The 25,518-nt window shown below is 29.2% G+C and overlaps 1 protein-coding gene across 2 annotated transcripts in view; it reads right to left on the reverse strand.

Moving 5' to 3' along the window:
- LOC129976562 (regulator of G-protein signaling 7-like) overlaps positions 1-25,518 on the reverse strand; it is a 339,884-nt gene that overhangs the window by 97,313 nt on the left and 217,053 nt on the right. For both annotated transcript variants that reach the window (XM_056090192.1, XM_056090191.1), the window contains exon 5: positions 22,034-22,085. In XM_056090192.1, coding sequence (XP_055946167.1) covers positions 22,034-22,085 — 52 coding nt within the window. The remainder of the gene's footprint in view (positions 1-22,033; positions 22,086-25,518) is intronic.

Raw genomic sequence — 25,518 nt, forward strand, 5'->3', positions numbered from 1 at the left:
AAAAGAAAAACATAGTCATTGCCACAACCTGCTTTAATCATCCTCATTCAGAATACCCCCGTGCCCTTTCACAAGGTAATGTCTGCATTTCATCTTCCCCCTGAATGGAAATGCAGGCTATTCAGAACCTTTTCAGCAAAGTGAAGACTTAATCTTCGGCGAGTCGCTCGGATGGTTCTTTTTGGCGCAAAGAAATACTATTGGTTATATGATCTCTGCCTTTTAATACCTTGACTGTTGCGATGGCTGCTATGGCATTCCGCTTCGCTCAGACAACATTGAGCTCTTGGGATATGAAAAAAGGAAACAAATACCATTCGAAGCAGCAGTTTTTCGATAGATTTCATACGATCGCCCTTTCTTTCTCTCTCTCTCTCTCTTCTCTAGTAATAATCGTTCATTAAAATAATAGCTCTCTGGAGCCGAATGTAAGCAACCAGGCAAAATACTTCAGTTGTTTTATTCGCATTTAGGGATTTAGCAAACTAAAGATTCTTAACCTCATCCCATAGGATGAGGTTAGGAATTCTTGAATTTGAACCAGTAAGAATTTTTGCATTTGTATCAACAAATGCAAATGCAAATACAGCAATAGGAACCAGCAAATGTTGTACCATTAGATTTTTACACCTGTGTTTTAACCCTTTAAAGGGACATTTTTTCTAGTCATATTATGTTAAAATATTTTAGGCTTGAGATTAGAATAAGAAAACGGATTCGTTTAGCTTATTAGATAAATTTAATTTGATTAATTCATTAATTTGGTTAATTAATAATTAAGTAACAAATCAAGACACATCAGTTTGTCTGAGATAAAGAACTGAAGCATCTAAGTTTCACATTAAATTATTAATATGGGATACTAAAAAAATTTCTCAGAACTTATGCTAACCTACATAATTTCATACAAATATTGATAAATTTGGTGGGAAGCATACCTCCCACGGCTCTAGAAAGGGTTAAGCTTGTTAAAATTTCAATGTGTTTTACAGTGCGCCCATCAGAAGAAGGCAGGCGACATTCAACTTGGATTTTATTGAGAGTGAGAAAAATACTAAACAGATAGCAAGCTGTCAGAAAATAAGCGGAAAGGAATAAATACGATTATATGTGGTGGTGTCTACTTTTTAAACAGGATATATGCACCAGATATGACACACTATAAAATGATAATTATATAACATTCATCTTCTTGCCGTGGGAAAATTATACGATACTGCACACTATATACTACATGATAATTATATCACATTCATCTTCTTACTCTGGACAAATTATACCAATATTATCTCGGTATTACACAGCCCACGCGGCACTAATCTTTTGGATTTTTAATAACCTTGTGGACATTATTACTCTTTTGTTGTATTGCAACAAAACTTGTGTGATGGAATGCATGACTGCTGACTTGAAAAGACAAAAATAGGTAATCCCACATGGTCTAAAAGAACCATAGCTATCATTTTCTAAGACTACACTTATTCTTTTTTCGTTCAAATTCCCCGATGTAAGGGGTTTTCTTAGGCTTTTCTGAAGTGTTATATCTGGAATTATCATTTGGTGACTTGAATTACTTAGTATCACATATCTACGAATGATCTACGAATTTGGCGTCACTCTTCGATATTCAAAATATTATTTATTTAAAAAAATAAAATAATTGTTGGATGTATATTAATAAAAGTTCCCAGCGTCTCTGTAAACTTCAAGAACAAGAGTAAATCTATGAAAGTATAACAAGTATTAAAAAAAATTACACTATACATTAAATTTGCATTTTCATAGTCGTTTATAATTTCAGTATGTAATATTTTTTTACGTTCTTTATGTATTGTTTCATTTATCCTTAAACCTTTTTCTTTGATTTATTGAATTATAAATAACTCTAAAATTGCATGCATTTGTACCTTATTAAAAATTTATTTCACATTTAATGAAAAAAAAAAAAACAGCGTTACATTGGTATCTGAAAATGCCAAATTCTAAGTTGATGAAAGTAGTACACAGGCATATTAATAAAAAACTCCAGAAAAACATAATAATTTGTTTAATTTGTAATCAAATAATTTGTTTTAATCATGCTTAAAATAAATTTACTGCGAAATATGATTGATAACATTTATGACAAAATTGATTTACTTTTTTGGATATCAGAGAGATACAAAATGTATGGAAGTCAAAGTAAAGGCAGCTACTATTACTACAAAAGATTACAACAAAAATTAATTATGATTTATTTATGAGTAAAAAAAATGTTTAAAGTACCTTATATGGTTTAAACAGGCAAATGTTACAATTTTGTTGTTTATATACAGCTTAATAAAACATTAAACCTCTAAAAATTAATTAATAGAATTGTTGGCATTTACATTTATGAAGCCTTCCTCATGTAAATATTTTACCCTAAGGCAGGAATTCATCACAGAATAATTCATATATTTTATTTATTTATTTATTTATTGCATTTTGAATTAAATTTAATGCGAAAATAACTTTTCAGTGTAACTAAGTCATCCCCTCTACAATTCACGTGACGAATCAAAAAGAGAAGAAAATAATCCCCTCCTCTTACGAAATACCATAATTTTATTCTGGAAAGCTCAAGTCTCTCTCTATGGTACAAAAAGTACATTTTTTCCCCTCAAATAAAATTCCACCCCATTAATCATGCCTTTTACATTCTATCGTCAATTTGCCACAAAACAAAAATGGCAGCCATTCTTTCCATGATGAAGTAGTTGGTTTTATTGACTCTAGTCATCACAATCCAATTTAGCAATGTTGTTGACACATTAGAGGCCTGATTGTCATGTATTAGGTTATTCAAGATTTATCCGTTAAGAAGAGTTTTTTTTTGGGGGGGGGGTGTATATTTCTACCAATTGTCGATTGTAACTGTCTGCGTGAGTATCAATTCTTTATTCAGTTCTGAAATGGCGTGTGACAAGTTGAGATTTCGTGTTCAAAGAAGTTAAAGCAACGACTATAAGAACTGATTTGTAAAGCTTTTATTAAAATGTCCGATATATTTTCTGCGGCAACTTTTTGATTACATTTTATCAACCGATTTTCTGAGAAATGCATTTTATACTGTAATCGGGATATTTTGAATTGCTTTATTAAGAATATAATAAAAGAATTAAAATATTTCTCTTATGAAATATTATTAGCAAATAAAGCACCATTTCAACGAACTGCGAAAGTATCCGTTCACTTGTTGGTAATATTGTACATTTGGCCGACTTTCCAGCAGTTCCTCGATTTTTTTGGTATAATAATAATTATAAATTATATTAATATTTCCTTAATTTATACTTAAAAAGAATGAAGAAACCCCACAGAAAAAGTAAATAATGGTAATCTGTAAATCACTTTTATACAAATCCTAGCAATCCTAGCTACCGCACGTGGCACAGAAATTAAGCTTATTACTAATTATCGAATGGCAACAGTAAAATATAAACAAAGCATCATGCGAATTTCATACTGCTTCATTCATTCAACATTTTAATAGCTGTACTGAATTTACTAATAGAACTGCAAAATATTACTAAATGCGTTTTGGAGATAGTTCGCCATGTCCCCAAAGAGGGCATTCAGTCAGAGGAAAGAAGATACAAAAGAAATCAAGAAATAGTCTTTAAACCAAAAGTTCAATCAAATACAAAAATTGACTTAACAGTTGTCAGATAAGTAATAGTGGTAGGGCTTTAGATTAATGTACAGTTTCTCGCCAATGCTCATCAAAATCGTTCCAATTGCCCAGATATTCTCTATAAAACTGCAATTCTGGGTGCATACCAGACATGCTAACAAAGGTTTTTTTTAAATTGCAATAAAAAATTGCCACGATTATATTTGGCGAGAAATTGCTCGAAAATGCTTTTAATTTGGCGCCTATATATTAATCTCAAGTCTAGCCGCAATCGTTATGATTTGCCTACAGGAATTGATACCTACATCTTTAAAAACAATTATAAAAAATAATTGTTTGAAAATTACCTTCTAATAATATAATTTCATGTCCGTATATCCATTTCTCTTCACTTTAATAATATTTTCAATTTGATAGACCATCTGAAACAATGTTTTTAAATGCTATGATGGAATTGAATCTCTCCAAAATATTAAATCCGTAATAGGATTTTCACTTCAATTTTTATTTCGTAATATATAATTTTTGTAATGTGCAGTAAACTGTTTTAATTGAATCCATGTGTTTTTATCATATTAAATTACAAAATGTAATATATTTTTAAAGAAATGCATCTCATATTAATAAATGAGCTGCCTAAAAAAGTTAATAATCTGGGCGAACAAACGGGTCGCCAAGGGTTGCTAGAATTGGTATAAATTATTACATCTAGTGTGTTCAGGTTTCAAAAAACTGCGAATACGAAGTTGTACATTAATATCTTTCTTTCCCCTAGTGACGAATAACTGTCTATTTTGATCTTCTTTTTTCAATTCCTTTTCGCCTGCAAACTAAAATATGTGCACTAAAACGAAACTCTTTTTTTTTCTCAGGATGAAAAATTCACATTTACTATTTACAGCATCACTATATATATAAAAGAAATAATTAGAAAATTTATTTTAATTTTTTATGTATTTTTTTTCTATATATTCTCATGCTTGACAGGGTCATATAGCGCTATCTTGGACCCGATTTCACCATGGTAACCTGAGTGTAAGTTCAAAAATATAAATAATGATAGATAAGCTGTAAAATGAATATTGTAATACAGTGGACTGTTTCGAATAGCATGTTAAACTAAATGCATTCATGGTTCTTTTTTTTTAAATGATCAGTTCATATGTCGGTAAGATTGAAAAATATTCATATGTAATTAGCATATGATTCATATCTAAATATATTCTCCGGGGAAAAAAACTCGATTTTGCAAAAAAACTGTAGAAAAAAATTATGTTCTCCAGATATTTTTAATTTATATTTAGATAACATGCCAGACAAATTTCTTCTGATTACATTTCGTTCAAAATTTGAGAGAAATTACAACCTCAAAGTAAAACCAGTATATCAATTTTCATCTGTTCTAGCTCGAAATGTTTTTGACGGGTAGTACGGGTTGATGGACAGACATAAATTCGAAAATTTGTTTTTTATATTCATTGAGGAGGAAAACTTGTATATTCACCTGTTTATATGATGATTTTTATTAATATAACAATACAAAATCTCGCCTTCGATTTTTTTCGACGATTACAATACTTTCTCTTTGTATATTTCGTATATAAAAAAAATACGTAAATAATAAATAAATAAATATAATAACCCAATTAATTTTCAAATCAAGCAAATTAGAAAAATAATGCAAACAAATTGTAGAGGCATAAATGATATTATTATTTATATCACCAGCTAAATTTATCATTTTCCAATCGATAAATATGTCTTCGGTTCTAATTTTGTGTTTCTAAAGCAACTGATTTTTTTCCCAGAGAAAATAAACTTAATACTCATTTTTATTTAAAACAGATAAAAGAAATAAACAAACTAAAGATGAAGAAAAGGAGTTAAACGACATAGGATGACGAAACATGGTGGCTGCTTCAACATTTCTCAACAACCCTCTTTAGCAATACCCCTGTTGGCTTTTGAACGAGACTAATGACTGCATTTCTTTTTCCCGAATGGAAATACGAGCCGTTAAGCGCTCTTTCAGGAGAGTAGAAACGTTAAGTCTTCAGTTAAGTCGGTCGGATGGCTTTCTGGAACTGAAAAATACCATTGGTTTTTATCCTTGCCTTTTAATACTTTGGTTTTTAAGATGGCACCAGTCTGCATTCTGCTTCCACTCAGACAACATTACAATCTTTGGAACATAAAAAGAAAATAAAATCTCCTTTGAAAGAATAGTTGTTTGAAAGTTTTGTGTTACTCTCATGTTTTTGTCTAGCAATAATACAATCGTACATTCGAATGTTATGCAGCCTGCAAGACTAACTTGATCAAAGGCAAAAGCTATTGCAAAATTTAGAAATTTATTGCAAAAACACATTGGTCTCTCCCACTAGAAAGAGTGTCATTTTTTTCTTCCCCACCAAAAAAAAAATGTTCTTTTCTAAACATATAATATCGCATTAATCATTCCTTTTTGTTGTCCAAATCAAAAACGACAACCACTTCATGCTCTTTGGTTTTCATGGCCAAGTAGCTTCCTTTATTGACTTTAGTTAAAACACGGCAATTTCACGTGTTGCTGACACAAACAATTGTACTTCAAAGGGATGTTAAAAGTACACTCGTTAAGAATACGGAGGAAGGAGCATTCGTTTCAGGAGCTGATTGTGACCATCCGGCTGGACATTCGATCTATATTTGACACCAGAATGTCGGGTGACATGTTGATGAGATTTCGTGTTCAAAGTGGTTGAAGTTGCAGACATAATCAGATGGTAAGATAAAATTCAAAATATATTGAAACTAAACATTGAGTTTTAGAAAGATTATTAATGTTATCCCCTTCAGTTTTCAGAATATATCACCTAAAACCAAAAAGAAAAGGCTGCTCCATGCCTCACTAAAATGTTATTCGTGACTCACAAATGGTTTAGAGATTGGAATCCGCTAGTAGGAAAATTTACGATACTATAAAAAATAATAATTTCTGACATTAAAGTATGTTAGCAATTTTTATCGGAGTCATTTCCTATTGTTAAAGCAAAGCTATATTTTTAGCTATAATATATATTTAATTTAATTTATAAAATTAATTTTTTTGGGGGAAAAATTTGTCTTGAGATCTCATTCAATATCATGTTAAGTGAAATAATTTCTTTTGAATAATTTTCCTAAAAGAACAAAAAGGGACAAATAATTTTAATTTTATTGCATTTATTTTTACAGTTTTAGTACAGTTTTCAATTTGTATTGGAATCATTTACTTTCGTTCGTATTATTAGAATCCCCCCACCCAAAAAAAAAAATCATTCTGAATTGAACAAGAAATGACCGCAAAAAACAATGTGATCGGTGCAACAAAACCCATGACGATCCGTGTTTGCTCAAATTTTTTCCTAAAGAGGTATTTCCCGTCATCGATGATGGATTCGTTTATCAAGCAATATAAGTATTATTGTACTCCCCTGGAAAAGAAACCCCAGCATACTGAATGACTCCTCTTCTCGATGTCAAAACTAATTTATTATAAAAATAAACCTAACCTACATTACATTAATATTTAACTAAATTTAATTTATATTTAAAAAATATTTATTGGATTACTTTTTTTATTTTACAAGTTAATTAATAAATATTAAGGCATTGGTTTGTTTAAATTAGTTCAGATTCGACATAAAATATGACACAGTTTGATGTACGCTTTAAAAATTCTCATCGAATTTTCCGTTTATGTTTTGAACAACTTAGGTCTGTTAAAAGAAAACTTGATATGTATTTTTCTATCGCACGACAGCATTAGTTTGTATTGCCACTGAATATAACATGTGAATTTAAAAAATTCATAATCACAACTTTTCACGACAATCTGTACAGGGTTAGAAATCTGTACGAGTTTATAAATCTGTATGGCGCTAAGAGAAATTATTTTATGCTTTTTAGTCCGCTTTCAATCGTGATATATTAACAAAAATATTTAAATAATTATTTTCTGTTTTTTATTCTTGTGTGAGTGAAATTTTGCAATCGATTTTAAGTCAACATTTCATTGAGCTAACGACTAGAAATATTTTTAACTGTCAGTAAATAAAATTTTTAAGTGATTGCGAAATTCGTACCAAACAAATAAACAGATAATAAAGCAAGTTAATATCGCCATGTCAATCTAGTTCTGTACTATGATTATAATTTCATGTCTTTAGCTCAATGGGAAATTTGTTTAAAATTGATAGCAAAATTTTCAGATAAATAGATGCAGAACAGATAAAAAGATAGAACAGAAAGAGAATTAATAATAATAATAATAAATATTAGGGAAAAATCCAGCGTTATTCGCCACTATCAGATTTCGCCATTTTTTATTTCACATTAAAGCTTTTAAATCTTAGATACGTCATCAATGGCCGCCTGTTCCTCTTCACCTTCCCTTTCAGAATAGATATTTCAAACACATTACTTCACTGTGCTTTCATCATTGGGAAAAATCTTAATGGAATACCCTATTTTCGACCACTGTAATAATTTCATTAATGGAAGCTTATGACCCCTAAATATAATGAGTACTTATTCCACCTCCCCCATTTCCCATATATAGTTCAAAAATAAAACTTTGACAAGATTTTCAGCTTTACCAATCGAAGTGATTCTGCCAATAAATTTCACCACATTGCATGCATGGCTAATCGATTAAAATGCTGTATATTCAATGTGCAAGTAGAATTTAAAATAATGGCTCGTTATGAGAAAATGTTTTTATTAAAGATGGTTAAAATGATTTAATGAATGTTATTAATTTGTTAAACGAACAGTTGGTCACTAAAAGTGGCTGCTATAATTGATCTTTGAAAACGACAGGTAACTTCTTCGTAATCGAACAGAAAATCATTGATCGATTTTTAGAAATAAATAACACTAATGTGCATTTCTATGAACAACATTCTACTTAGTTTCTAAAAATAGCAAACGAAATTGATATGACAATTTGTTGCTATCCAATGGAATCGATTCTAGTACCTTTATGTCAAAACAAACATTCCTTCCCTTGCAGCGGAACACGAAAGTTGGTGAGAAAGAAACAGCTGCTGAGTAACAAGGAACCAATAACAAAGTTACAGTTAAGACTAATCGAAATTAGTTCATGGATAAATCCAGATATGAAGAAAAATATCGGCCAAACGATAATTCGGCTGAGATATTCCAAAACGGAATATTTCAGTTATGTCATTTCAATTAGAAATACGAGAAATCGAATTTCTGTTATTTTAAAAATGATATTTTGATTTAGCTGAACTAGAATTCGTGTCTTCTTCTAAAGCTGGCTGGCAAAGAATGCATATCCTTTTCTTATAAAACGATAACGATTATAAATTTTTAATATTGGTATAAATTCATCATCATTTTACTTAAATTAATAAATCATTCAATAAAAACTCTCCAAGTTCTACTAATTTAATTATATTTTATTTACTCTATATTTATTTCCTTTTTAACATGGAAAAATTTCATAACTTAATTTATTGCATAAAAATGAAATGCAAAACTTCAGACAAATAAATTCAACAATTTTATTCATAAATCAGCCACACGATAAATCTCAACCTTCTGATCACATTGGCACACTTTAGATCATAAAAAATGCTCAAATACCGAAACAGATGAATAAACTAAAAAAAATATATTATTACATTTTTGAGAAAATTATTAATACTTTTGAAGAATATTTTCCCATTCAACGCATATGACTTTCATATCATATAAAGCATATGGATTCCAAATTTAAAACTAAAAATTGTTCAAATGTCCGAAAAAAATGTTTTTTTTTAATTATAATATTTATATCCTGAATAAATTAATATGAATCTTTATTTTACATAAAATTCTCCCATATTATTTTCCGGAATATGATTTTTATTTAAATTAATGCTGATTTGTATCGAAAAATAATGCCCATGAAATGATGAAAAATCATGACTATGACGAAAATACCTTAGACAAAACACCATTCTCCAAATTGGTATGAAATGAAACCATGTGAACCACAACAAATTTCATGGAAATCAAGAAGATAAGAAGGGGAAAAAAACAAGAAGATTTGAGGTAGAATCGAATCTCAAATTTGGGATCAGATGGCAGTTGCAGAGTTAGATTAATATATGAATTAAAAAGGTTTGATGCATAAATTCGAATTAAATTTTATATGAAGTAGCATTCCAAGAATAATTAATGAAATTAATATAAATATTGTTTGTGCAAATTCATTTTAAAATGAATATTTTTTTATTGCTAGAATAATATGTATAAATTTGAATTAATTAGCGTAATGGATGTAAGGTAAAATAATCAAGAGTCTAATTTTGAAATTAGTTTTGAAATTAATTAATTAAAAGTAATTAATATAAAACTACATCAAATATCAAATTAAAATTTCTTTATTTCACTACTTCAAACCAAAGATGTGCAAAATAAGTAATTTTAATCATCACTTATTAAATTAATCAAAGTTAATTTTAATAATAATAAAACTGTGAGGATTGAAAAATGATCCGAAGAAGAATGTAGTTTTAAAGAAAGGACAAATCTTCATAATTTTATTTTATTTCATTCTATTTTGCAAAAAAATTTTTGTCTTAAAACTGCTGTTTGTGAAAAATAATTAATAAATTAAGAACTGTTGACTGATTTTCGAAAAAAAAAATTACTAAAACTTTTTTTCCTTATTACATAATTACAAATTACCATAGGTTAGGCCCATAAAATAAGCAGTCATTTTAAATAAAATTTTATAATGAATATTTGCGTAAAATCAGCCTCCATGTCATTGGTTATTAACTGATCATCTGGAATGCTAATTATGTTCAGGAGGTTGCCAAATTTGGACCATCATTCAATTGAAATTTTATTCAGTAATTCACTCTGAATCTAAACTACTTATGTCGCAACACAGTAAATATCGTTTGGGATTTATTTATTTATTTATATATTCGAGAAAGCTGCTTAAAAGTAGCAAAATATATTATTATATATTCAAGGAGGAAATTGTTTCGATAAAATTTACAATAATAATTTTACTAAAATAATTTAAAATTAAGGTTAGCCGGATTTTTTTTGTTATTGTTGTAGTTAGGGATTGCAATACCGGACCAAAATTTCAATACCGGTATTCGGTATTTTTTAGATCTTAATACTGGTAGTAGAAATTTTAGAAAAAGAAAGAAAACACAGGTATTTCTTTGTTTTATTTGCCAGTTTTATTAGAGAATATAAATATCACAAAAAATAATTTGTAACCTATAAATTATGACAGTATATAAAGAATCACAAAAAAAGTAAAGGAACATCTTATTTATTTAAATCCCAAAAAAGTGTAAATATCAGTATTCAGTCTGGGGTACTATTACAAATTTTTGAAATGTGATCTTAAAAAACATAATGCATCCATTGTACTGTCATTAAGCCAAAAAAGTTATTTTGTGCAAAAATAACCAGTTATCGAAAACTATTTCTGCATCTACGCTAGTTGGTGATACTGTTATCAATGCGCGATATACTTTTCCCAAGTATTTACCTCTAAATCTCTCATGTTCAAATAAATCGATTTCTCGTCGGAGGGTTTTGGATATAGCTGATTTTTGTATTGTATTTTGATTCGTTGAATTTTTTTTATTCATCGCTAATTCTAACTTTTGTTCAAGAGACGATTCCTTTCACTATCGACATTAGTGTCAACATAATCTTCGATAACTGAACCGAATTCTTCTGAATGTGGATAAGTTTGTGGGTAAAAATTTTTTAAGAAAATTTATTCTAAACTTAATCAGATTTGAATTGGTTATTTTCTTTTCTTCTTTTTCATTTTCATTTTTAAAATCATTATAATTATGGAAATACCATAAGACGTTTTCTATTTTGATATGCCTTTCTTCTGTGCGATTTTTCAATGTAATATATAATTCTTCAGATAGTGGCGTGTGCTGTTCTTTCAGTGACTGCAACACGAAATTTATTGTTGTATTAGCTGTTAATAAATTATCATTTCTCCGACGTAATACCTCAATAGTCAGTTTTAATCGAAGTAGGGCTGATACAGTTCTGGATATTAAGTCGAATTCACTATCTGAAAAATTAATTTACAGGTTTAAGTCGATTATTGCTTTTTGGATTGGATTTCTCAGTTTCAAAAATCGTTCCATCATTAGGAGTAAACTGCTCCAACGTGTTTTAGAATCTAATATTAACATATATTCTGTTTTATTTTCAGTTAGTATATATTTTAGTAATATGTCCTTTTTTATAGGGGAACATTTAAATATCTTAACAATTTTTCGAACTTTATAAATTATAGGAAGCAATTCTTGATGTGTTAATATTTCATATTAGCAATATCCTCTTCAGCAATTATATTTTCATTATCTTCATTGTCAATATCACTCTCACTCCTACTCTCTTCAAAGTTGAAATCCGAAGTTTCTATATCCACATTATTTGGATTCTTCTGTTCTTTATTTTTTTGGTATAATACATCTATTGCTCCTAATTAAATTCCATGAGCATAGGCACCATTGCTGATTTGCACCAATCGACTTTCCAACTTTTTTCATAACTGTTGCTCCATCAGTCGTTATGGATACAATATCTTCTTTCAGGGAAAATCCATGTTGCGCTAATTTAAATTTAAGCAATTAAGTAAGCCATTAATTAGCCAATTAATTTTGCCCGTTAGAGAGACATAAAAACAAAAACGTATACTATTTTGCTATGTTGGCGATCCCTGAACTATAGTGGAGACAATTTTAAAAATTTCTAGTAAATACCGAAAAACCGATATTTAAACTTGTGAATACCGGTATTACGAAATTGCACAAATGGCTCAAAATACCGGTATTGCGATCCCTAGTTGTAGTTCAGAAGCTGTTCACAATTATCTGAAACAAGCAGGTAAAATAAAAGAGACTATTATTTTTCATTAGAAGAATAGAGTAAAAAGCAGTTACGATCATCAAAATTCTTCACAAATCGGAATCAAAACGGGCGAAAACCAAATTAATGAATCAAATATTAGCTCAAAAAGAAACATAAGTTACAAGGTTTTGTATCATATGTGAAAACAAGGACAAAAGAAGAAATGCTCCTGATCATAAAATATCATATTTGACTACATTTATTTTGTGAATTTAAGCATCAAGAAACACTAGATAATCACAAAATATTTCCTTAATTATAAAAAGTTTTTGTAAAAAAACTATTATAATTTAGCATATATCAGTTTAGATGTGTTGCAAAGACGTTTATAAACTATTTACAGCAATAAATTTCAATGTCTTGGTAGTTCGAAAAATGGCAAGGAGGCATTCCACTTTACGCCAAATATTGTTCACCATTTCGGTTGTCACATTAGACACAATATCTGTGCTCCTAGCTTGAGTGTATCAGTAACTTGGTATGTTTCAAACACGTTGTTCCCTACAAATCTTTCAAACGACATTGAACAATAATGGGCTATTTGGTTTGGTTAAATAGCCCATTATTATCTTAAATATCCCCAGTAAAGCATTCAATGTGTTCCTTTGGTTTACATTGAATATTTTCTTTATTGGTGCCATTTTTGTGAACAAAACAATGTAAAACTACAATTTCTGCATTAGTTAAGCTACTTGTTGGACCAAAAAGTATTAAAAACTCGACTAATCCATAATAAAAATGTTACATTACTTCATTCAATAGTTTTCTTGAAATAATTTCATGTAAGAGGTTTTATGACCATCCTGCACTTTTGCCTTAATTGTTTAAAAAAAGAAATAGTCACCATAGCAGAAAACCAGATTCATTTAAATGAAATAAAGGCAAAATTTATATCATTTTTTGAACTTTAAAATGTTATTTTAAAAAAGGTAATTGCATCATTTGGAAAATAAATAAATCTTTTCTCGTTTTCTACCCTGAATTTACTTCTTTATCCCGTTACAGAAAAAATAATTTATGTTGCACGAATTCAGCAGCATTCCCCGATATTCTCCTATATTTCAGAGTGAGAAGCCTTGAAATTTGAGTTTTACTTTAAAAGCAAAGCTATTTATCGTTATGCAATAGATCGTCATTTTAGGAATTACTGAAAACTGTACACTAGTATCTGCGATAACTTTAAAACCAAACTAAACCCAAGCCATTTCACAACAAATTGTCTATGGTTACATAATTAACTTGCAAAAGTAGCATTGCAATTTTTTCTATTATGTTTCGTGAAAACGGTTATATCTCAATATGTGTAGTTTATAAGATTCTGTATATTATAACTGTATAAATATGGCGAAAAACTCTCGAAGAAGAGATTAAATTCTCGAAAAAGAAAAAGAAAGAAAAGGAAAAAATGAATTTCTTAGAAACATTTTATGCTTGAATTATTGTACCAAAATAGAAAAAAAAAATGAAATTATGAATAATAAGAATATGAAATTCAATCCTCAAATTTAAATAAAAAATACAATTAATCCTAAAATGAATTAAACTTAATACAATTTGAAATACAATTTTATTTTAATTACTTTATCTAATTCAACAAGTCGTGAATACTGCAGTGCCATACGTCAGGTGTCCTATATGATTTATTACGTGTTCGAATAAAATACGATTTTTTTGTAAGCTGAATATTTTTAAAGTTTAATCCCTTCTCACTATAATAAATCATGAAAGAGAAAACTAAAAATATATTAAAAATGTTCTGAAATCCAACAATTTATCAAAAATTTATTCAAGAAAAAGAATACTAAGGTTTTATCTTTGCAATAATTCAAACTCTGAAGTAAGAAAAAATGTTGTTAAAAAAATTGCGGAACCACGCAATTCATTTGAAGATTGTTCTGAAAACGGATTATATTTAGACACGCAAGCAGATACAACTCTGAACAAACTAATGCAACAGAGCACAGAAATCTAATCATTATTTATTTATCACTTTTTTATGGTAGGGGGATATCTTAATTTATTAATATTCAAAAGTTTAAACAAAAGAATAAATCTTAGTAAATAGAATAATTTTGGAACTTATTTCTTTATATTATATATATAAACATAATTTTTGAAGAAGAATCGTGGCTGAAGATAGATAGACACTTTGAAATTTTTAACAACATTTTATTCTCTCCCAGGAAGCATGATTTATTTACAAGAGGTGGTCCGTTCACAGCGTGATAAAAGAGCGAGAAATGGCAAGAGAGAGAGAGAATATTTTTCCCCAGTGTTTATATACTGTGAGATCTTGATAGGGATTTCTTACACGTGTCGATCACAGGCAAGAGAATCATAGGGATCTTTTAGAGGAATTTGTTTAGGTCAACAATTTTTATCCCTTTACTCGGAGCGTGAGAACCGCTGACGAAAGCATTTTTACAGAGCTTTCTGTTGCATTAATTAAATAAAAAAAGTGGAATGGGATCAGGAAATAAAAAAATATTTTAGAATGAATATGTGCTGAATTGAGCTAAAAAATTAGGAGATTAATTAATTTTAAATTACATTATAAAATATCATTATATATATATTATATATATATATATATATATATATATATATATATATATATATTAGGAGGCTTTGTCCCTGCTCGCTTTAGCTCGCCAACACCGATATTGTCTGATATTATGCGCGATGTTTGTCAGTTCCAATTACTAAATTTTTAAATTCCACTTCGTTCAACGCAAAAAACTTCATCTTTCCATGATGGCAAATATATTTTCCTACTGGCCTACTTCCGATTCAAAACTCGAAACCCCATAATGAGAACATTCTTTGCTTACATCTCCAATATCTAAATATTGAGTCCGTATTTTGATGCCAACTTAGCAGCTTTCTGATCAACTTTTCTTTTGAAATTTTCTGATTTTCGATAGGTTTTCCTTCGTATTTTCTCTTCATATGATATCGCTAGGAAGCCAATTACTATTTTTTCTAAAAATGAGGGTTAACAGGGGTATTATATAAGTATTCAGACGATTGCTATCCAAGAGACGAAAAGTTCCAGTTTCACGAAAAAGAGAAACAAACTGGAAGGCTACTCATTAGTGGTGCCACAAACTGTATGTATAAAAGTAGAATTAAGAGAAAATATTGATTTTAACTCTTTTGCTGTTAATTTGGTATTAATTATGGCTTTTCTTTTCCTTTTTTATCACTATTTCATTGTCAAGTGCAATATAAATTTTTACTTCGGCGTAATAATAATTTTAAATATTTCGAAAAGTATTGACAAAACAAACCTCAATTGTCATGGATCAGATGACTCGCTATCTACCATTCACTAAGCGAATAAATCGCAAGAGCAAGATAGATATATTCTAGATAATATATCAGAATTTTCCCAGGGCCAATACTATAAAATATGTAAGTTTTTAAATGCACAAAAATCTTTTTTTTTTATTAAAATTAGACAGCCGACTTAAAATTCAAAATCTTTCAAATGAACTCGAAGCTATCCAAATCAGTGAAATAAGGAGAAACGAAAAAGGATTACAATTCATTTTTCTCAAAATTAAAAAATCAATTTCAACAGAAAGAAATAAGTCTAAAAAATTCATCATATTTAATGCTAACCACCAAGAAATGGCATAAAATGTATCTTTTCGTTAGAATGGAAAATAACATATTACACATGTGCGAAAAAAAAAACTTTAATTTTTCCATGCTTTTATAGGCATGAAAATTAGAAGTTTCATTTTTCTTTATTATTTTTAACACAAAATCTATCGCGAACGATGAAATGATCGTTTTCCAATGTTATTTCCACTGTATCGGTGAAATACCGGTATATTTAGAATTTATTTAATTCAGAAGTACATCAGAATAAATCTGGAAGATCGATTAATTAACAATGTTTAGTTTTCAATGCACAGAGTATTCAAAAAATAATTATGTTCCTTTGAAATAAATAGGTGAAACATTTTTTAAGCTTTGGGGTGAGAGAAAAAAAACCGTAGTCTCTTAACATTCTTCAAGCGAAAAAAAGTACGCATGCGCGCATTATTTTTTCACGTCCTTGTCTCTTTGGCATGGAAACAGAATTTGAAAACTTTTTTCCATCGGCGTAAGAAAAGAAGTGATAAGATTTGAGGCAAAGGCGCGAAAAGTAGTTTTTATTTAATAAAAAAATATTAAAAATCATTCAGTTAATTACTACGAAACATCCCTAGGATACATCTTTGTGCCTCAATGCATCTGATGCAAAATTTGAATAAAATCTGGGCGAGGACTTTTGGTCTGAAGAAGACATACACAAATGAATCAATACATATAAACATACTTTTAGCACAGGTAACTATCCTGTGGACTTTTTAAAATGTAAACATATTTTAGCAGTTCCGTGGCCAAATAGAAGAAATTTTTGAAATTTTAAAACTGTGTTTCATTACGAGAGGCATAATTTACATACAAAAATAAATGGTAAGAAATACGTCAGTCAATACGTATGTACAAGAAGCGATGATAAAACTGATGTCATCTGCATCGCGACACAAGAGCAGAAGAGTAAAAAAAGAGACTAACATTTTTCCCTGCAGTGGTTTTACCATGAGAATTTGATAGGGATTTCTTTGGTACAGAATTAGGATAGGGAATTCTAGGTATCTTTAAAAGAATGTTGTAAGCATTGGGGATTTCTATTACTTCCTTCTGAGTGTGGGAACCTGCTAAATTCAGCAGTTTTATAGAGATCGAGTAGAATTAATTAAATAAAAAAATAGGAATTCGATCAGGAAATAAGAGAACATTTTAGAATGAAATTAATATGTGCTATTATAAGATGAAAAATTTGGAAATTAATTAATATTTAAATTAGATTAAGAAATATCATTACATATATAAATTTTTAATCAAGTCTTCCGAATTTTTCGTTTTTTATGTATTCAAATGTTAAATACAAAGTTTTCACTGCTGATATGTTGATAGTATTTGGGTTGGAGAAATGCATAATGTGAACGGACCTATTTCAGAAAAATTACTAAATACAAAATTCCGAAAATAGTATTCTCAAATTATATGGCGAACATCAAAATTTTAACAGAATGATTCTTAATTTTTTAAGTGTTTGGATCTCAATGTATCTTATCAGTTAAATCGAGCCCTTTCTTTATAAAATCAACTTTAGTAAATCCTGTTTTCTCCAAAGTATTTTTCGATTTTAACCACTGCAAAAATAATATGTCAAATTCGTACACCGCATTACAGAATTTTCGACATATAAATTTGCATTCAATTTAAAGTAGCAATTTATTTAAAAAAAAAAAAACATTTGTACACATATGTGTATTTCAGGTGTTCTTTGCACTCCAATATGTAAGTGGATAAATATCCCAAATAGGCTTTGTCATCTAATTAGTTCTAAACGCATCTTCAATTCACAGCTCAAAAAGCTAAATTACTGCATTTTTATTGTTTTATGTGGTATTAGCAGAAACTCGAAACGAATAATGGCAGGTTCGGGACCAATTCGATTGAAGATGCGTTTGGTATACATTAAAATATCCATTAATCTGACACCATCCAATTACTGCGATCTGGAAGTTTGAGAAGAGGGTGTTATTTTAGATGTGGTTTCTATCTTTGGTCCATTTTCAAAACAAAGAACGCACTGAAGTAATCTTTGTTATAATTAAATATTTAATTAAATTATAATTAAATATTTGTCATTATTATAATTAAATATTCGAATAACTCGGGGGAAAATTAAGTAGTTCTAATTAGAATAAGGTTTTTCGGTTAGCAAAATGTACTTTTTTCATTTTAATTTCAAAAAATAAGTTTGTGCAAGTATTTTCATGATCGTGTGCACTCTTAACATGTTCCTGATTTATTTGTGTTTATTTTAATGGCATCTTTTAATTACATACCTATAAAAGTCATTCGATTTCTTTTGAAGTAAAATCTTATTGTGCATTAAATACCAGGGAAAGTCAAAAAGTAAAGAAACTTCGCAATTTCTCTTTCCAGGGTTTCGTAGCAGTGTTAGTATCCAGAGCTGAATGTGTGTAACCGGCTACAGTTCTATGCAGCGTGTCACTCTTATTCCCGCATTAGTCAAAGGAGTGTAGCAGCCGTTAGATATGGCAAATCCATTGTCGATCTGCACCAAGGAAGAATAAGGGGAGCGATTCGGTTTTTGTTTGCGAAAGATGTTAAAACTGCGAAAATTACTCGTCGCATGCAACACCCATCATCACCCACAACAAGTTAAGAAATTTAAACGTCAACCATCAGCTGGTAAGATTATGCTAACAATATTTTGCGACATGAGAGTTGTAGTAGCCATTCATTTCATTCCAAGAGGCGAAACTGTGAACAGTCAACTATTGTGATGTTCTGAGAACGAAATGGAAGCCTGCAATCAGATCCCAAACGTCGTGAGAAAACTGCAAGAAGGTGTCATCCTGCAGAAGGATAACGCTCGTCTCATTCTGCTCAACCGACGGTCGAAACCAAAAGGAAATTGGGATTTGAAGTATTGGGACACCCTCCATCTAGTCTAGACCTGGCTCCGAGCGATTTTCTTCTGTTTGGACCATTGAAGAAAGCGCTAAGGGGAAGAAGATTTGAGATCAATGAAGAAATCATTGATGCGGTGCAAAATTGGTTACAGATACAATCGAAAAAACTTTTTTTTCTGACGGAATAAAAAAACCCATCTGAAATGTTGAGAAAAGTGAGTTGAAGTCCATGATGTAGAAATTATTATGCAGAAAAATAATGTGTGTTTTAGTTTTCTATCATTTGAACAAATGCGCCTTTTCTCAAATGTCCTTTACTTTTTGCCTCTCTCCCGTATGAAGTGACAGCCAATAAAATAAAATTAAAAGAAACAGTTTTTAATCCCCTTTTCCGAAGTGTCATATTGATAATGAAATATGTTCGTGTATGAAAAGTAGATATTTCTGCCTTTCAATAAAACGTACTCGCAGTTCGAGAGGACATTTTTGATGTCATTGTATTCAGTTTTGTATTCAGTCAGTATTCATTGTATTCAATATTATTCACAAGGATATCTACTGCTGTTATCAATCTATCCAATAATTCCTTCGTTGAATAACACCGTACAAATATCAATCATTAATTTTTCGATCAGTCACTTCTTTTTCGGTTTCAAAGCATATTCTTCGATCTTTAGGAGGAGACCCATCTTTCATTTTAATACTACTAGATTTGAAAATACTAATATAATAAAATACATAGAACTAAATTATGTCCCTAAATTCTTAAATAATATAAAATAATATTAATTTATTATAAATTTTGGCAGACTTTTCGATATTAAACTAGGAGTGTTTCCACATCTTAATGATTATGCTAGTTAACCCTTTAAAGGGCCATTTTTTTTCTAGACATATTATGTTAAAATATTTTTAGACTTAAAATTAGAATAAGAAAAGGAATTCATTTAGCTTATTAGATAAATTTAATTTGATTTATTAATTAATTTGGTTCATTAATAATTAAGTAAGAAATCAAGACACATCATTTTGTGTGAGATAAAGAACTGGAGCATCTAAGTTTCTGTCTTTCTAAAAAAATTGTCAGAACTTATACCAACCTACATAAATTCATACAAAGATTGATAAATTTGGTGGGAAGCCTACTTCCCACCAAATAGAAAGGGTTAAATAATTAATAAAGGGCCTTAGAAAGGGTTAAAAATAATCGGAAAGAATGTATTCTATGACCTTATTCTGTGTAGCAAAAACTTAGTAAAAAACGAAGTTAACAAATAATATTCTTTTTAAAGAGTCTTCTAGAATCCGACCAATCTTATAAAATAAACTATTTTTAGAATTCTTCTCTGGTATCTCATTATTTATACATTTCTTAGCTGTTATTTCATTATTTTTAATATTACAAATCTGGGACCTTAATTCTAGAATCATTTAGACTTTTATTTCATTGGCTATTTTCAAAATACAAAATATTTTGGGTATAGCATGCTTGTGCTCCCCCCCACACACACACAATCAAAAAAAACACCCATAACTATAAATATTTTAGGTAAACCCAGAATAATAAAAACTAGTTATAAATGCATCAAAACAAGTAGGTACAAAAATATCTATGTATAATTATATATTCATACTAGGCATAAACGCATAAAAATTTCTTTCCGCTGATTTAGAGCGTTTCATAACCAGTGAGAGCGAGGAAACCACATTATAGTTACCAACTTACTAGAGAAACATTGAGTCAACGAAGAAATACAAAAATAGTATAAGGAAATATTAAAAAAAGTATTGATGATGTTTGCTCACATTATACTGTCTCAATTTGAAAAGAAAAACGATTTTCAGAATTTCCGTATTTGTTTTGTTTCATTTCAGAACAAAAACATTTTTAAGTATTTAAATTTTCAGACAATTCTTAAATTACGTCAAAAATTTAATATGTATATCAAGCTGCAAAATAAAAATTCAATTTTTTTTTTATCTTTAAAGAAACTTTAGGTATTTAAAAAAAATATATGAAAAATTCCAATCTGAATTTTATCGATTTTAATGAGTTTTGAAATAATTTGTAAAATTTTATGAGTATAAAAATTATATTCGATTTTTTTTAAATATAAGTTGGATATATATGTTAAAATATATGTTGGAAAATTGGAGGAATGCGTTTGACAAAATATATCTAAATAATCAAGCAAAATATATCTAAATAATCAAGCAGATAAAATTGCAGATTTTTTAAAAATATTTTTAAAGTATTTTCAAAATTATTGTAACCATGCCACTAACTGGCTACCCCGATCAGCCAGAAGGTACTTTGAAAAATTTGAATAACCGGACCGCCACAACAGCAACGCTGGCTAGAACTGTGTTTGAGTCCTAAGGGTCACCAACGGCCACGGTACAACCCTTCCCTAAGGAAGTGTGTCCTATCATCGATGAGAGAAATCAGATACCTACCTTTTCGGATACCCACAAGGGTAGTGAGAACCAACTACCATAGCGGAAGCTTAACATCCTCAATTACTAGGTGCTCCCCGTGAGACCATAAATTATTGTATATTCATTTAATATAAAGAGAAAAATTTAAACTCATAAATAAAATTATTATCTTTTTGTAACTTTATTTTTAAAGAGATAAACTCGCAAGTAATTTTATCGGTTTAAAAAAAATTTAGCTTAAACATTATTTTTAAATTTGAATAGCAATGTAAAACATATTTGTACTGGAAATAAATTAATGTGCAACACGTTCTAATAATACAAAGATACAATACTTAAAATACAATCTAATTCATACAACATATCATAATTTTGAAAAATATCCCACGACATTATACAGCAGAATATAAAACTTTGCGAATGATATGTAAAGCTATAAAGTTAAAATTATGCACAATCCGAATGGTTTACATAATGTACTCACCATAATCTGTATTTTCCGGCTCCCAACAATTGGACGGCCAAAAATAAGGAGTCTGAAATAAAAAGAAAAGAGTCAAATAAAAGAGAGAACATTCAAATATATATTCTATGGCGAATCAATTTTTAAATCACGTATCAAAACTTTAAATAGAAATCTGATTTTCTGAACAAAAATAATAGATGAATCATAATTTCAAATATCAGATTTCTTCTAAAACGCAATAAGTCTAATAATAGACTAAAGATTCCATAATTAATTTTTATTTTAATACCTAAATGCATGAATTTTTATTTTTAATAAATAAAATTTGAATTCAAGAGGGAAATGGATGTAATTATTGTTAAAAACACACAAAAAAAAAATCACATATGAATAATTTTTAACTTAAAAAAAAAACATTTTGATACATTTCTTCGTCATCATAAACCATAATTCCTTGAGTTCTATAAATCTAAAAAAATATAATATTTCAAACATAAATAAAATCTCTCATTACATTACAAAATGTTAAAATTTATGAAATAATTATTTTTAACATTTAAACAAAGGAAAATTGCATTTGCTACATGATGATTTTTGGTACCCTTACATAGTGAAATTTTACGCCTCAATTTGTTAGAAAATACAGGCCAATGACCAACGCCCTCTTTTCATACATCCATAAATGACAAAGGATGAGATGACCTTCTAAGTTTAGTGAACTTACGTAGAACCGATTTCGCATAATGATGTTTCTTACATCACAAAAAAACTACATTTTTGTCCGCCGAAATCAGGTAGCGCGCCAACAATGAAAATTGTCACAGATAAGGAAATAAACCGTCAAAATTTCTAGTTGCGTTTTGAAACTAAAAAATAGTTTCTGTAAAATTAAAATAAAATAAAAAAAAACTATGCAAAGGTTGCTATATAAAGAGATATGAGATTTTAAACATACGATGCAGATCTGCATCGCTATGCATTTAAGGGTTAAAAACTGGCGAATTAAATAATTAGCAATATGACAAATGAATGCACAGAAAGTAGCAATACAAATTTCCAAAAAATTAAGATTTATACGTTTTCTTGTTGTAAATTGAAGTATAAATTTAAGTAACTAATTAGATAAAAAAAATTGATTGAAGTACATTGCTCAAATTAAATGTTTTCAATGAGCCCATGTTTTTAAAATACTGATACCAACTTTTTGTGTTCGGCAAGAAAAAAATATGGCTAAGCAAATGCAAAAACAAGAAAAATCCGGCATACAGAAATGAATCATTCTTGATATACAAAATGGAGACTGGTACAGGCAAGATTTTTCCGTGAATTAACTAACATAATGAAGTCACTATAAACATGAATTTAAATATGAAAAAACAAGAACAAATAATTGAACTCGAACCTGTTAGTAATCTTTATGAAGTTACGAGGCCGGATCCTTGATATTTTTAATTTTCTTTTTTCATATTTAAATTGATTTTTATACTGATATCTTTGATAGTTTTGGAAGTTCCAGCATCGTACGCATTTCATGCACTATAGCTATTCATTATAATTTATTATATATCAGTTTCTGGTTTTCTTTGTCCAAATAAATATTAAATAGATGATATATATAACTTTGCTCGGAATAAAATATTCTCATGTACAAAGTTTATAAAGTAGAATCAATTTTTCTACAGAATATTATCTATATATATGAAACGCTTACGTCGACGCAAAATCAGGCCGAATTTGTTAATAGTCGTTTGGCAATACTTGACAACGCCAAATGAGTAAGGATTCAGTTTGTTTTCCCGTGCTAACGAGGTTAGGCTTAACATGTTTTCGACCGATTATTTCAAATGACTCTGTTTATTTTCTTCGTGTTTGATGCATCTAAAATTAAACATTGTTAATTAATCGGTCTTTCGGACTCATTCTGAAGTATTTTTGACTCAAAACATAAAAAAGAAAATTAAAAATTTCTAATCTGAATTGCGTTACCCCAACTGACGTAGTAAATTCACATATTTGTGTTATCCGAACTGGCGTAGAAAATTCACGCATGCACAGTGTGTTCTGATTGTTGACAACTATATTTTCATAAAACGCTTACATGGACGCAAAATCACGCCGAACTTGTTAATCGCCATTTGGCAACACTTCGATCTCGCCAGGAAACATCAACACGTGGTTTGATAAGATTTCAGGCTTTCTGTGATGGATTTTTTTGAGAGCAATCAATCCGTTCATCGATTGTTACTTGCAGATGCATGGTATAATTGAAGAAAATCCAGCTATAAATATCAGGATGGTTTTCATGGAGACTAGAAATTTAGATATACCTAGATATAAACAACCTATTACAAAAACAAAAATTGCAGCAATATTTGTTGGAGATAATGGCGAAACACCTATTAATCGAGACATCTGTATTTATCCTGTAGATGACAGATGCAAAAATATTTCTCCATTAAACCAATGTTGTGATCCCATGGTCTATCCCTTGCTGTTTCGAAGAGCAGAATTAGTTTCAATTTTCGAGTGTACTTTTTGCCTTACATTTTTTATTTCTTTCATTGTTTTATCTTATTTTGGAATGGATAGAATTTGAATATAGCTGCTTTCAGACATTTTTTTTTTCGTAAATATCAAATTCTTATTCTGTTTCTGTAGTGTAGCTTTCAAATTCGAAAAATTGTGAGAAAAGCACAATTTTTTTAAATTTATTTCTTTGGTGGATGTATATAGTTATTTAAATGAAAGGTTATTTGTGTTTACAAAGAACTTTGATGCAAGTGATTCTTGCGAGTGTGCTTTTTGCTTTACATTTTTTCATTTCTTTCATTGCTTTATCATATTTTGGAATAAATTGAATCTGAATATATCTGTTGCTAGACTAAAGTGGTTTAGTAGATGGCGAGCGAGTGAAGTGATCCGAGAGGAACTGCATTAGGGGAACTCCTAGGGGTTGTTGGCGAGCATAAGCGAGCAAGGGGCTGAGGCCCTTAGTAATATATAAATATTTTTAAGATGTATATATTAAAATAAAGAAAGTTTAAAAAATTGGTGAAATAGTTCAAAGTCTTAATGTTACGCAAAAAAGGAGTAACAGCATACAAATTTCCATAATTCAAAATCATTTGAGTTAAATTTTTTATATAATTAATAAAATTTGAAAGACAAATTGAAAAAAAAAGATTGATATCATTAAAAAGCTAAAACTTTTGATTTCATGATGACATACATTTTTTCAGATTTATTTACTCCAAAATTTCTGTGAAAGAAAGGCAAAATATTGAAAAAGTCAGATACTGTGAAAAAAAAGGCAAAATTTCACTCAGTCTAAAAACAGCTACTATTGACATACATATCAGGCGCAAAGGATTTATATTTGCTGTCTCCGTTTCAGTGATTGACTTATGCTTTCTCTTAGGCATTATTAAATTTATACGTAGAAACTAATAGAAACCTCACAAAAAGATATGTCTTAAATACGTAATAAAAATAAATGCTAGAAT

This window comes from Argiope bruennichi, chromosome 7 (assembly GCF_947563725.1).
Source record: "Argiope bruennichi chromosome 7, qqArgBrue1.1, whole genome shotgun sequence".
Taxonomy (NCBI): Eukaryota; Metazoa; Arthropoda; class Arachnida; order Araneae; family Araneidae; genus Argiope; species Argiope bruennichi.